The sequence below is a fragment of the Mauremys reevesii genome, linkage group 7 (genome assembly GCF_016161935.1).
Source record: "Mauremys reevesii isolate NIE-2019 linkage group 7, ASM1616193v1, whole genome shotgun sequence".
Classification (NCBI taxonomy): domain Eukaryota; kingdom Metazoa; phylum Chordata; order Testudines; family Geoemydidae; genus Mauremys; species Mauremys reevesii.
In genome coordinates, this window is record NC_052629.1 from 107,974,032 (window position 1) to 107,987,767 (window position 13,736).

Here is a 13,736-nt window from a genome sequence, read left to right on the forward strand (position 1 = left end):
TTCAAATGTTGATAACAGAAGGGCGAGAAAAACATCTTATTTGTATAACTGAGCTAAAAATAAAAATAAAGAACATTGGTACAATTGCATTATGCCATCTTTTAGCGCTTTAAACATATGTTGAAGTCTCTGGGCCATATGCTCCCATGGCTTGCTTGCTGTGAACTGAAGAAAAGCGGAGCAATTTGCCACCAATCAATCCTCAAAAAGCACAAGCGTTGGCCAAAACCTATTACTTGGTGTGTGCCAAATCAAATTACAGCTGAAAATTGGTAGGTGAACCACAGGAGAACCATAAAGAGCTCAAACTATAGGGGTGTGGTCTATGGACATGTAGGAGGAGTCAGGAGGAAGCCAAATGACTATATATATTACCATGGAAATATAACGTCACATGCTACGGAAAAGACACTGCAAATCAGCTGTTGCCTACGATTCAAATCCTATCCCTTGTGCACAGCATAGCTAACTGGTTGTGTGCAGGGGAGTTTGGTGGGGGCAAGGGAAAGACCAGAATCCTCCCCAAGATTACTCTAGAGATGCTACTAATGGTCAACTCTTACCACACTGTAAACCCTTAAATGTCACTGGCACTAGGGTTGCTACCTTTCTAACTGCTGGTAACCAGACCCCTGAGGCCCTGTCCCCTTCTCCACTTCTTCCCCCAGCCCCCAACCCCATCTCCGCCTCTTCCCCCCAAGACCCCCACTCCTGCTCTGCCTGTTCCCCCCAAAGCCCTGGCCCTGTCGTTCGCTCCTCCCACCCCCTCACTGGATCATCTCCACCTCCCTCTTCTTCCCTCCCCTCATCTCCCCCAGCTGGGCTCCGTCAGCTCTAAGGCTGGGATGGGAGCTGCTGCAGCCTGAAAAGGAGCCTCCTGGAGGTAGGAGATGGCCCCAGCTGAGCAGGGGCTGGTGTGGGTTAATGACCTGGTGCCTCCCCATGCCTTGCAGTAACCAGATTTGTGGTGTCTGGCCAGACACTGCCTGGTCTCCTTTTTGACTGGACTTTCCAGTCAAAAACTGGGCACCTGGCAAGTCTAAATGGCACCCGGACACAGAAGCCAAAAATCAGATTGTCCAGGTAAAACCCGGAGAGGTGGCAACCCTAGCTACTGCTCACTAGGTTTCATGCACCCCCACTGATCCCAGCTTTGTAACACGGATGTACCTCATCCCTCGCTAGATTGCTGTGTCTTGGCTCTTTACGGTGGACTTCCTAACCATGGCCCCTGTGGTTCACATCCAGAACAGATGCCATGGTAGGGATGAATCCACAAGGCTGCGGCCTCACTAATCTTTTCCATTCGTCCCTCTGTATGAAGCTAAGGATCATGACCCAGATACTTGGTCGGTGTAAATTGGGATAATGCTATACAAGTCAATGGATATACGCACATGTACACCGGCTGACTGAGAAACTAGCCCTTTGTACTTAATTACAAAAAATATGTACAACCTTGTCAAATGATTTCTATTGTCAGAACTGAAAAGTCCATTCTGCTGGGTTAACTGTGAATCACATGCAGGCGGTGGTGATGGTGGACATGACTACATGCATGCAAATGGGACTTGCGCATCCTTGCTGACAAGGCATGCCAGCTCTGAGATCAACGGCTTCCATGAGGAATCTATGCAGGAGAAACCTGGCTGGTGGAGACTGAAGAAGTCTCTGTCTTGGTGCCAGCAGAAGCGTCGTCATCAGCCAGCAGGTTCTTTCCACAGCAAATGGTGGTGATCATGCAGTTACGGAACTAGAGAAGAAAACAAGGTCGGCAGAGGTAACCAGCCGATGCAGGCAGAGTGACAACTGCCAGCCAACCCTACACATTGTGAATACCCTTACATTAAATAGGTCAGTAATGCACCTGGAGGGATTTCTGACTAACACAATGAAGGAGGAAATTCAGGGAACTATGGCTAATGAAGATGCTCCCTTGTAAAAGTCTGCACACCTTGGGAACAATCTAACTCCCACTGAAGTCAATGGAAAGACTCTCACTATCTTCAGTGGGACTTGCATTGGATCCCTTAGCTGAGCAATCCTATTGAAGTGAATGGGGCTTCTCATCTGAGTGAGGCAAGCATGGGTTGACCCTTGAGAGATCACAATTTAGTCAATTCACATATTTAGTCAATATCTGACTAAAATAATAAAAAATGCTAAAAAAAGAGGGGGGGGGGGTTACCAAAGCTCATGTTTTGCAGTATAAGATGATCACACCAGGGATCTGGAAGGAATTTCTGCTTCTGATGTAGCATTGTACAGAGGGCCAAGTGCATTTTGGGGAGGTTTTTGTGGACTAAGTTGCCCTAAAGAACCAGGTGCTGCTCGTTGTTGGAGGTAGAATACTAGACTTGCTACATTAATGGTTTATTCGCTCTGTCAAATCTTATGTTCCTAACCCTTTCCCACTTCCTAAAACTAGCTACAACTTCTATTCAGGATTACCTTAACCTTACTGAGTATTCTTATTATTGGCTCTGTTAGACTAGTGCATCTCTACTGAATCAAAATGTTTGCACCATTGTAACTGAGATCAGAATACAGTCCTAGATATTTAACAAAATCAATGCATTGATCATTTCAAAGAGACGGTCCTGATGACTTCCAGTAGCGTTCAGTGGATTTAGGTAATACTAAAGGACAGCAAGACAATTATTCAATGTCCCTTTTTATTACAGAAACAAACTTGCCTTGAAAAAGCCCAATTCGTGCCACAGTGAGCAAAAAAGAGCTTTAAAAATATGATCTAGGTGCTATAACTCTGTAAACTATTAAGAAATTAAATAAAACAAAGAACAAGATGAGGGATTTGCCACTTACCTGTCTGTTCATTACAATGTAAATCACTGGGTTGTAGATAGCAGAGCTCTTGGCGAAGAAAGCTGGGATAGTCATGAAGACAGGGCCAAAGTCAGATCCCTGGTGGGTGAAAATGTAGAAAGCCACGCTGGCATAGGGGACCCAGCAAATGAGGAATGAAATAACCATGATGATGACCATGCGAGTAACTTCTCTCTCGGCTTTCTGGGTGGTGGCAGATTCCTGTTGCTGAGCTGCAGCCTAAAGAGATAAGACCATTGAAATGACGATGGTGCGGCGGGGGATATATTGGGCACTCCTGAGGGAATTCTGCACCAAAAAAATAAAAATTCTACACACAATATTTTAAAATTCTGCATATTTTGTCAATACATAAATATGGAGGCTTCAGCATGGCAGTAGGGAGCACAGGCCACTGGCTGCCTGGAGGTAGAAGATCACTCTGCAGCCCTCATTGGGGCACAGACTTGGTGGTGAGGCTGCACCTGACCCTCACACAGCACAAGGGCTGGGCCTGCCCCTCCACGCCGGGTGCACCACAATAGTAAGGGAGAGGGATAGAGTCTCACATGCATGCCCAGCCTTGGCCCCTGATCCCAGTGTGAGTCGGCAGACTCAGCCCGGCAGGATCCAAGTGTGGAGGGGCTTAGTGTGGGGGGATCCAGGTGTGGGGTGAGAGGGTTCTGTGTGGGGCAATCTGAGTGTAGGCAGCTCAGTGAGGGGTCTGGATGCACAGGGTCTCACTAGGGGTTCTGGGTGCAAGGGCAATGGGACTCTGCAGAGGAGTCCAGGTGAAGGTGGCTGGGGCTCAGCGGGGTGGGGGTCTGGGTGTTGGGGGATGGGGCTTGGGAGGGGGGGTCTAGGTGTGGGAGTTCAGCAGGTGGGTCTGGATGCTGGAGGAGTGGGGCTTGGTGGGGTGGAAGTCTGGGTTCCCCGTGGCTTGGGCTCAGTGGAGTGGGGGGGCTGGGTGCAGATGCAGGGGTCCAGATGCAGGGAAGAGGGGGGGGATGGGAGTTTGGGGGGGTCCAGATGCACAGGGAGCTGGGCAGACAGGTGAGCAGCTCCCCATACAGTGATCCCCCCCTGCTTCTGAGGACCGATGGGGGCAGGAAGCAGGGGGAGGGTCCAGAGCTCCGACAGCCTGTTGAGGTTTCTGGGAGTGGGTCTGACCCAGCCCCAGCCCTAGCCCTGGCTGCTTCTTGCAGGGGGAGAAGTAGGAAGTTCTGTCCTTCCTCACCCCCAGCCCATGCAGAACTAGCAGCTGAGCCCGGTGCAGGGTAAGAGCACCCTCACCCCCCTACAGTGATTTCTCTCTCCACTGGCTGCTCCAGGAGCCCAAAATGATGCATCCATGCTGCTGGGGAGGGGCGTGTGACTGCTCTTGAGGCTTCTGTTTGCTTCCCCATCGTTTTCTATGGGGAAACAAAGAAATCTGCGGGGGACATGAATTCTGCACGCGTAGTGCAGAATTCCCCCAGAAGTAACTGGGGGACATGCTGAAACTGACTGTCCAGAGAGTTTGTGAAGGCTTTAGGGGTGGGATGAGCTAGAAACATCAAATTCACATCACCCTAGCTCCCCAAATGTCAGGGCTGATTGGCTCTGGGGTTATGGTTCATTCCACCACAGGAATCGAGCCAGCTGTGGAGTTCAGATCTGGATCTGAAGTCTCCCAGCATCTGGGGTAGGGGAGAATAGGCTTCAGATGCAGGTTTTTGGTCATCTCTAACAGGTCTACCTACCTCTTTAACAGTGCAGACCAGGCGCCCGTAACAGAAGGAAATGATGATCAGTGGAATGAGGAAGTGAACCACAAACATGTAGATGACAAAAGATTCATTGTGGACCTCAGGTTTCAGAGTGTAATAATCAATTCCACATGAGCACTGCAAACCCTCTGGGATGTACCTGCAGTTAAACCAATGAGATTAGTGTCTGCTCTTGAGCTGGTGAATGAGGTTGCTTTACTTGGAATGCTGCTAGAGAAATATGTAAAACACCTCATTAACTGCTGCTAACACCATGCTAGCTGGGGTATCATTTCAGAAAATGTTCAATCCATACCTAGACCATCCAAACAGTGGAGGAGCAGCACAGGCCAGGGCCATGACCCAGGTGAAAATGATACCCATGAAGGCATGGGTCTCACTAAATCGGAAGTTGCTCATGGGCTTGCAGACAACCACATATCTTTCAATGGCCAAGACTACTAGGGACCACAGAGCTATTTCACCTGTAAAAGAGAGAGAAAGAGAGAGACACACACACATAGACCGTTACCAACAACAGAAGAAAAAGAAAACACGTAGCCATGTAAATGAGTCCTTTTAATAGATTCTAAGACTAGAAGGGACCATTGTGATCATCTAATCTGACCTCCTGCCTAGCATAGGCCATAGAATGTCTCCAAAATAATTCCTAAAGCTGGTGACTGAGGTTGGATTAATTTTTACGTTATGATTTCCACTGCAGTCTCTAAATGGCAAAGAAATCTAGGTAAGGTTTCAAGGAATGTTAATGTCACACATCTGAATTAAAATATAGTAAGGAATGCACAAGTATCTTATTCTACAACTGATCATTGTACCCATCATTTTGCTAGTGTTTTGTGCCCTACTGCATCATCCTATCACATGGATGAGTTCAATCTCTCCTCTCCATATTTGTATCTCTACTTAAAAATCCATGAGCCAGATTCCAAGAGGTAATGAGCACTGATTTCCCACTGATTTCCACCCACTGCTCAGTACTTCTCAAGATCAGAAGCTCGGTTAGTAAGGGCATTTTAAAGGTGACCTATACAGGAAGGGAAATTGGGCATGTGCCCTTTTTGCCTTCTTTATATGGATAAAGAAGGCTAGAAAGGTTGTTGTCACAACAGCAGTATTTCTTTTTCCTGCTTGTTTATTTTGTCATAAATTTAGGTCTACACATTAAGACTGTATGGTGGCTGGGGAACTAATGAAATGACCTCACAAGACAGATATCTGAAAACTGAATTGAACTGAGAGGGGAAGGGTTTTTTAGTCCCGCAGTTTAGCCTAAAGCCTGATTGATATTGGAAGAAAGGATGACTTTGTTAAAGGCTAAATAACCCGGCCTCTTCAATGAGAGTGTAAGAGTTCACAACAGACATGAGCTGAGAGTCTCAGAAAGTCCTCAGGCAACACCAGGGAAAAGCAGATTTGTTATTTCTAAGGTTAAAAGAACAAGGCAAAAAGGATACAAACCGAACATTTTAAAATCTGTTGCAGGTCACTTGTCAATCCTACACTCTACATTTTTCAGGATACTCAATAGCTGGGCTTCCCCCAAAGTGCTAAAAGAAGGCAGAAAATAATGATGCTTTATTTCTTCTCCCCCATTTATTTCCTGCCTTGAAATATCACAACTTTAACTTAGCCCAAATTGCAACGTAATTTCTCTATTCCAGTTGCCTTTTAGGGTGCACATCGAGACAATCTGATCTCTCTCTTTCCTAAAATCTTGGGGGAAACCCAAAAGAAGGAGATTTTAAAAATGCCTCTTGGTTATTTACACCAAATACCACCCTTGAATGGAAGCCAGAAAGAGAGGAAGACCGCGAATAACGTGGAAACGAATAGGTCTGAATGACATCAAGCACCTCATCATGAAATGGGAAGATGTGGAGAGAAAGGCAGTTGAAAGGCAGGGATGGCAAATGTGGGTAGGCCAATGTGCAGCAAAGCACAGAATGGACTATGGTCTAAAGTAAAGATTGGTTATTTATACATGTAGAAAACTTACCACCCAGTGTAGCAAAGAAACCTTCAATGTAGCAGCCTGTTGTCCCAAATATAAAATAACCATTCATTGAGGTGTACATGGTGGTGGTGAATCCTCCAAAGACCATGAAGAGGTTAGCAAAGGCCAGGTTCAAAAGGATGTAGTTGAGGGGTGTCCGGAGTTTCTTGTGTTGGATGGTGACATACAGAGTCAGGAAGTTGACAGGGAAGCCAAGGAGAATCAGCAGAAACATGTAAGCAGACAGTGCAGAGAACTTCCATGGGTCAGCGAGGTAGTACTGAGGATACTCAAATGGATTCCGTACTATCCCTGTCTTGTTGGACATGGGCACATAGAAATTTGGACCCTCTGTTCCATTCATGGTTGCAGTTCCAGAGGTATTTTTGGACTTACAAGTATGTTTTGCTTCCTTTGTGGCTCCCCTTTTGAAATTCACCTCCTTCTTAACATTTGAGCAGAAGCTGGCTATGCTATTCTCAGTTCTGTAGCTTTTATAAAGTGCCACCTTGGGTAAGCTTTTAATATCAGTGTCAGCATGATTAAGGCTTATGGCATTATTGATCATAATAATCCAAGCTAGGATTTCAACTGTTAATTGGCTTTCCCAGGAAGGTGTTATGGTGACACCTGTTTCTGGGCTGCAAAATGGTTACCAGAGAACATTGAACTCATATGGCTGGATTCACAAAAGGACTTAGGCACCTATCACTTCCATTGCCTAAATTTTAGAATGAGGCCCCACTGGGATTTCCCAAATCCCCAATCAGCTGCCACCAAACCCTAAACTCACTTGGCGCCTAAGTTTTTGCAATAAAAGTTCCCTAGGCATCAATGTTTCCACCTCTGGGCATAGGCACTGCAGATCCATGCCAAGTGTCCCGACACCTAAGCCCCAGAGCCATGCATGAATGAGGGGGGAATAGGCATTTCTCCATCTAACTCACCTGCAGGACTGGATCGAGTAAGCATGCACTGAGCTCTTCTATGGCTCAGTCCCTCGATAGGTGAGCTTACACAAGAGGGCAGAGGAAGAGCCCCTTCATGACTTTTAGTCCACTGGAGGGTACTCACCTGGTTGTGGGAGACCCCCGGTTTAAGTCCCTCCACTTGAGGGGGAAAGAAGTAATCTGCCATCTCGCAGGTGAGTGCATTCGCCACTGGGCTATGGGCTATTCTGAGGTGGAGATCTCTCAGTCTCCTGTCAAAGCTGTTCCACTGTGGATAAATAATTTTAAGAAGTCATTGGAAGAGGGGGATTGGATCCTCAATCTCCTTTGTGCTAGGCTACAGAGTCTTTCTCATGCTTGCGTGCTGTCTCTCTGGCCCAATGGGCCATTCATTATTTATCAGAAGTGGAATCTCAGTTCCCTCCCGCCGCCATCTGACTATCCCATTACCCAGTGGTTCAAGCACTCACCTAAGAAATGGTGGATCAAAGGTAATCCCTTCCCCCACTCAGGTGGGGAAGGGGGACAAACCAGGGGTGTCCCACGTCCCAGTAAGGTTGCCACGTTTTTTAAGGTAGCCGTCCTGGGAAAGCCGTAAAGAGTGCTCAGTACGCACTGCCAGATGTCCAGTTTTATAGGCTCAGGATCATCCTGGAGGTCTCAATCTCTTGTACCTCACAGGTGGCAACCCTAGAGGTGAGTAACCTAACCACTGGGCTTATAGTTATAACCCCAAGAAAGGGTTGGCAGCTGAGAATCCCAACCAGAGGGAGCCCGGATTTACGTGCCTAGCATATACCTCCAGGCTCGGTGTCTCCCATTGGCTAGCTTAAACAGAGGCCCCTAGTGTGCTGGCTTTTGTGGTCCCATTCTGAGGTGCTGTCTCTCCCCATTCCTAGTAAAGGGAGCCTAGGTGCCACACTCAGGCTTTGTGAAGCCCAGCGATTTCGTAGGTGCCTAAGAGTGTGGTGTGGCAATGCTCAGCATCACCACACCTAAGTCCCTTTGTTAATCTATCACACACACAGATATCATGTACAGACTAGAGGGAAAACCAGACAGCAAGTATAACCTCTGCTTCTGGTCCCAGCTCTGCCGCATGCTTGCTGTGTGCCCTTAACGCAATTCACTGAGGTGTACATTTTCAGAACTGATCGCTAAGATTGGGTCTCTCCATTTTTGGGTGCCCCATTTAGAGCTGTAGAGCTGATCACCAGTAGCTTGCATTGATTTCTTCTGAAAGCTGGATCCCACATGGCTAAAGCTGGGCAGCCAGAAAACAGAGGCACCCAAATAATAGGCCACTTTCATGGGCAGTAGCTGCTCTCTCCCCCTTTGCCCCATCTGTGCAATGGGGATCATTATATTTCTCTACTTCCCAGGGGCGTTGTGACGTTTAATTTGTTAATGGCTGTAGAGCACCTTTACATAGTGGTGGAATGCACTAGAGAAGGAAGAAATATAATTATCAGCAGGGGTAGGTATGTAGTAATTATTTTTGATTGTAGGCACGTCCAGTACCCGTATTGTACTTTCTTGAAGTGCTAGCACGGTGGAGGCAGGTTGCATGGATGAGCTTTGAGCCCTTTTTCCTCCTCCTCCTCCAAGGAATGTATAACTATGATGTAAAAACCACATTACGTAGGGTGGGATAGAGGCTGGGTGACTCAGGGAACTGATAATGGGATATGCAGCCTTTGAACTCTAGATCATCATCAATTGGAGCTTGGCCCAAGCCCTGTTATCATCTGAAAGCTGGTCTGTGGCCCACATGAAATGAATTGGTGGTCTCAGTACAGTTCCCAGCAGCCAGATATCTGCTCCATAACTGGCATCCCAGCTGGAGACTTGACAGCAGAGGTGTCAAGGACTGAATGAGCTAGTTGTTCTATGATGCCTACAAGCTTTAGCCTACATCAGCCACATGCCTTGTCTGCCCTAATATTGTGCCATAATGGGAGAAATGAAAAAGTGAAACATTAACACCTGTCTCTGGATCTCCTGGTGTGTCATCTTCTCAACTTCTTCTGGCAAACCTTGTCTTTATTTGCTATTTCTCCAGCACCAGTGGCAGTGCTTAGCAAATAATAATTCCCATCTCCCTCTTGCTCAGTGGGGAGGGGCACATTTGGCAGGGCCACGTAGCAACTCTCACCGAACTAATGCTAATGTTCTGTTTGCTCTGTGGAAGTCAGGGGACTTCAATCTCTCAAGCTGTCACTCAAACTTTTCTGAAGCATCAACTTACTAAATTGATAAGGCAGCAATAGATACAGGAGAATCTGCTGTTTGAAACTCCCAGATATTCCATGCTTCTCTGTTTTCCCTCTCAGTACAATGAGAATCATTTTAAAGTAATTATTTAGACTGAAAAAATCTAATTGGACATTGGTTGTTTTAAAGTCTATAGAGTCCATGGGACAGTACGTACGGGGGATGAAAATACTGAAGTTAACAGTAGAGAGAGAATCTCTTATGGAGAACGCGATTCTCTCAAGAATCACACCACCATTATTACTACTACTTAAACCCAAAAATCTATTTTTTCCTCTGCCTTTTTATTACATTTTGTTAGTGATAAACAATATAAACTTAGCACGTAACACACTCAGAGTGCTACATAAACATTCACTAACTCTCACCACTCCAGTCAGCTGGGAAAGGATCATCTCCCCAGTTTTACAGATAGGGAAGTAGAGGCTCAGAGGCCAGCTCAAGTCCCTATGGCAATTTTGGCTAGAGCGAGAATGCTGGGCAATGCTTGTGTCCCATCTAGTCTTATTGCTCCAGACCAGGCTGCTCCCACGCCTTGTTAACCTAGTATATACAGCAGGGGTAGGCAACCTATGGCATGGGTGCCAAAGGCGGCATGCAAGCTGATTTTCAGTGGCACTCACACTGCCTGGGTCCTGGCCACCAGTCCGGGGGGGCTGTGCATTTTAATTTAATTTTAAATTAAGCTTCTTAAACATTTTAAAAGCCTTATTTACTTTACATACAACAATAGTTTAGTTATATATTATAGACTTATAGAAAGAGGCCTTCTAAAAATGTTAAAATGTATTACTGGCACGCGAAACCTTAAATCAGAGTGAATAAATGAATATTCGGCACACCACTTCTGAAAGGTTGCCAATCCCTGATATACAGTTTAGTTACAGGAAAATGGAGTAAACTGACTTCCTCCTGCATCAGCCTCAAAATCTAGCCCTTACGTTAAAGAGTCAGTGGAGGGATTTTGCTCAAGTTTTATATCCAGGGGTGCGCTAACATTTGCTCTCAGGAGACCATGCATGGAAAACTTCAGTCCCAGAGGGGAATGTCCCGTGGTCATAAATCTTTGGAAACAGATGTGTTAACTATTTACGCTAAATAATCTGTTCCACCTTGTATTTAGCTGACACTTTCCCCAGACCTGAATCATAGAATATCACGGTTGGAAGGGACCTCCGGAGGTCATCTAGTCCAACCCCCTGCTCAAAGCAGGACCAATTCCCAACTAAATCATCCCAGCCAGGACTTTGTCAAGCCTGACCTTAAAAAGTTTTTCCTAATATCCAACCTAAACCTCCCCCACTGCGACTTGAGACCATTACTCCTTGTTCTGTCATCTGGTACCACTGAGAACAGTCTAGATCCATCCTCCTTGGAACCCCCTTTCAGGTAGTTGAAAGCAGCTATCAAATCCCCTCCCATTCTTCTCTTCTGCAGACTAAACAATCCCAGTTCCCTCAGCCTCGCCTCAGAAGTCACATGCTCCAGCCCCCAATCATTTTTGTTGCCCTCCACTGGACTCTTTCCCATTTTTCCACATCCTTCTTGTAGTGTGGGGCCCAAAACTGGACACAGTGCTCCAGATGAGGCCTCACCAATGTCAAATAGAGGGGAAATGATCACGTCCCTCGATCTGCTGGCAATGCTTCTACTTATACAGCCCAAAATGCCATTAGCCTTCTTAGCAACAAGGGCACACTGTTGACTCATATCCAGCTTCTCGCCCACTGTAACCCCTAGGTCTGCTTCCTAGCCATTCAGTCCCTAGTCTATAACAGTGAATGGGATTCTTCCGTCCTAAGTGCAGGATTCTGCACTTGTCCTTGCTGAACCTCATCAGGTTTCTTTTGGCCCAATCCTTAATTTGTCTAGGTCCCTCTGTATCCTATCCCTACCCTCCAGTGTATCTACCACTCCTCCCAGTTTAGTGTCATCTGCGAACTTGCTGAGAGTGCATTCCACGCCATCCTCCTGAAGAAGAGCTCTGTGTAGCTTGAAAGCTTGTCTCTTTCACCAACAGAAGTTTGTCCAAGAAAAGATATTACCCCACCCAGCTTGTCACTGAAAACAGTGTCATGCCGTCATGGGAACTGGAATGCCTCACAATATCAGAGGAAGACTAGGCTGTATAGAATATAGTATTTACACTAGGGAAATGGGCACTTGTGACATTTGTATAGAAGAGGAGACAGTCTTTCTGCACACTTATATGCAAATACCATACTCTGAACTAAAGTACCATGTCCTCTCTAATAGATTACCCATTCCAAAACTCCACCTCTATTAACTTTTTTTGTTACCAAAGCTACTTTCAAGTTGTATTGCAGTTATCTAAGCACCAACGTAGTTGTTAGCACATATGCCTGGGCATAGAGTAGGATTAAAGGTTTATCCTTCCAGATATTCAAATTTGTCACATTAAGCTTTGATGCAGTAAGCCATTGCTGATATTGCAACTGCTGTCCACAGCTTAGAGCCTGAAGCGCGTCACAGATAGAGAAGGCAAGTAGGAGTAGGGTAAAAGAACAAGCCTAGGACAAGTTTCAGAAAGTGGTCTATGCTGCTATCCCCACCAGGTCTAGTGAAGGGTAAGTGGCTGAGGGGACGCAGAGCTGGAAAGGTCATTTTTGGTGCCATCTTGTAAGCTGATGATTCTATTTTAAGAGTTTTATTCTACCATGATGTTATTGTCAGAAGATGCTGAAGTTACATAAGAACAGCTTCAATGTCACAGGGCAAATTGGGACTACTACAGGACTTTAAAAATTCAGAATACATTGGGCCTAACATTTATTTACACATCATGACTTACTTTTATACAGCATCTTTTCTCGGGAAAGCACCAAAAGCGCTTTTCAAATGTAAAATGCATCTATGGTCAGAGAAGTGGGTCTGTAAAAAACGGAAACCTCTGTACTCAATATATTTTGCCTGTCTGTCATTACAAATCATAGCTATTTATTTTTACTGCTTTTCACTCCTGCTGGCTTTGCAAAGCCAACACAATTATGGGAGAACTAGCTAGATTCTAATTCTGGCTCCTGTATCAAACAGAACTGTTTATTAGTTCCAACTGCAGTCTTCATTGCATACAGTAATTTATGAGTAAGAAAGCAAGAGTGGAACTTTTAGATCAGTATGTTTACAAAGCTGGTAGACAGAACAGCATATTTTTTGAAGTGTCAAACAAAATTAGATCCAGAATCACTGAGAGATATGGAAGGCCACTGAAGCTATTATTTTTTTTTACAGTCACTTTTTAGAGCAATTTAAAGTACACATAGGAATCATTTCAATCACCACTGAAATTCAGCTGGTAGCTGTTTAACAGCATGCAGAAACACTGTCCAATAGTTTAGGAGAGTAAGCAAAGATGAATATCATATTCCTTTGAAAACACACGGAAACTTGTGGTAGGCATGATTTTAATAAACATGCATGCTGTGTGCATACTCTTACTTGTTATCTACATTTGACTAAAAATAATGAAGAAACCTGTCACTTCTAGGTCACTAGCTCAAATTCAGCCCAAGTGGTTACCTACCCATAGTTGTTAACAGCTAACTGCTTGTTCAGTGGCCTATTCCAAAGTCCAACTATTAGTTTAGTGCAGTATTCACATAATGAAAAATCATCACTTCAGTTAGCATCCTATAGGTCAGTATTAGCAGGCAAGCAAAGGACTGAATAGCAATGCAAGATGAACTATTTTCTCTCCTGCTAGAATTGCTCCCCACAGGTGAGGGTTGAAACATAGTTGTGGAGAAAGATTGCACAGCAACTACTCTTAGGGCACATCTTCACTGCAGAGTTAACTCAGGTGATCAGCACCTGGGTTAGCTTAGCCCAGATGTGAGCAAGCACACTGCGAAGCCATGTCTGAGTTATTGGTCCACCCTGGTGCACACACCTGTATGAGGC

General features: G+C 45.5%; 1 protein-coding gene across 1 annotated transcript; it reads right to left on the reverse strand.

Annotated features, from left to right (window-relative positions):
• Positions 1-699: 699 nt before the first annotated feature.
• On the reverse strand, positions 700-7,045 carry RHO (rhodopsin). The gene is made up of 5 exons (XM_039547817.1): positions 6,595-7,045; positions 4,891-5,059; positions 4,569-4,734; positions 2,827-3,066; positions 700-1,753 (listed from the first exon to the last, which is right to left on the reverse strand). Exons 1-5 carry the CDS (start codon positions 6,953-6,955, stop codon positions 1,631-1,633), a joined length of 1,059 nt encoding a protein of 352 aa, XP_039403751.1. The 5' UTR covers positions 6,956-7,045; the 3' UTR covers positions 700-1,630.
• Positions 7,046-13,736: the final 6,691 nt, after the last annotated feature.

Coding starts and splice junctions, on each gene's coding strand:
- RHO (XM_039547817.1), bottom strand. CDS start 6,955: ATGAATGGAACAGAGGGTCCAAATTTCTATGTGCCCATGTCCAACAAG. Junction 5,060..6,594: donor TTTCTTTGCTACACTGGGTG/GTAAGTTTTCTA, acceptor TCTCTTTTACAG/GTGAAATAGCTCTGTGGTCC. Junction 3,067..4,568: donor TGGTCTGCACTGTTAAAGAG/GTAGGTAGACCT, acceptor TTATCTCTTTAG/GCTGCAGCTCAGCAACAGGA.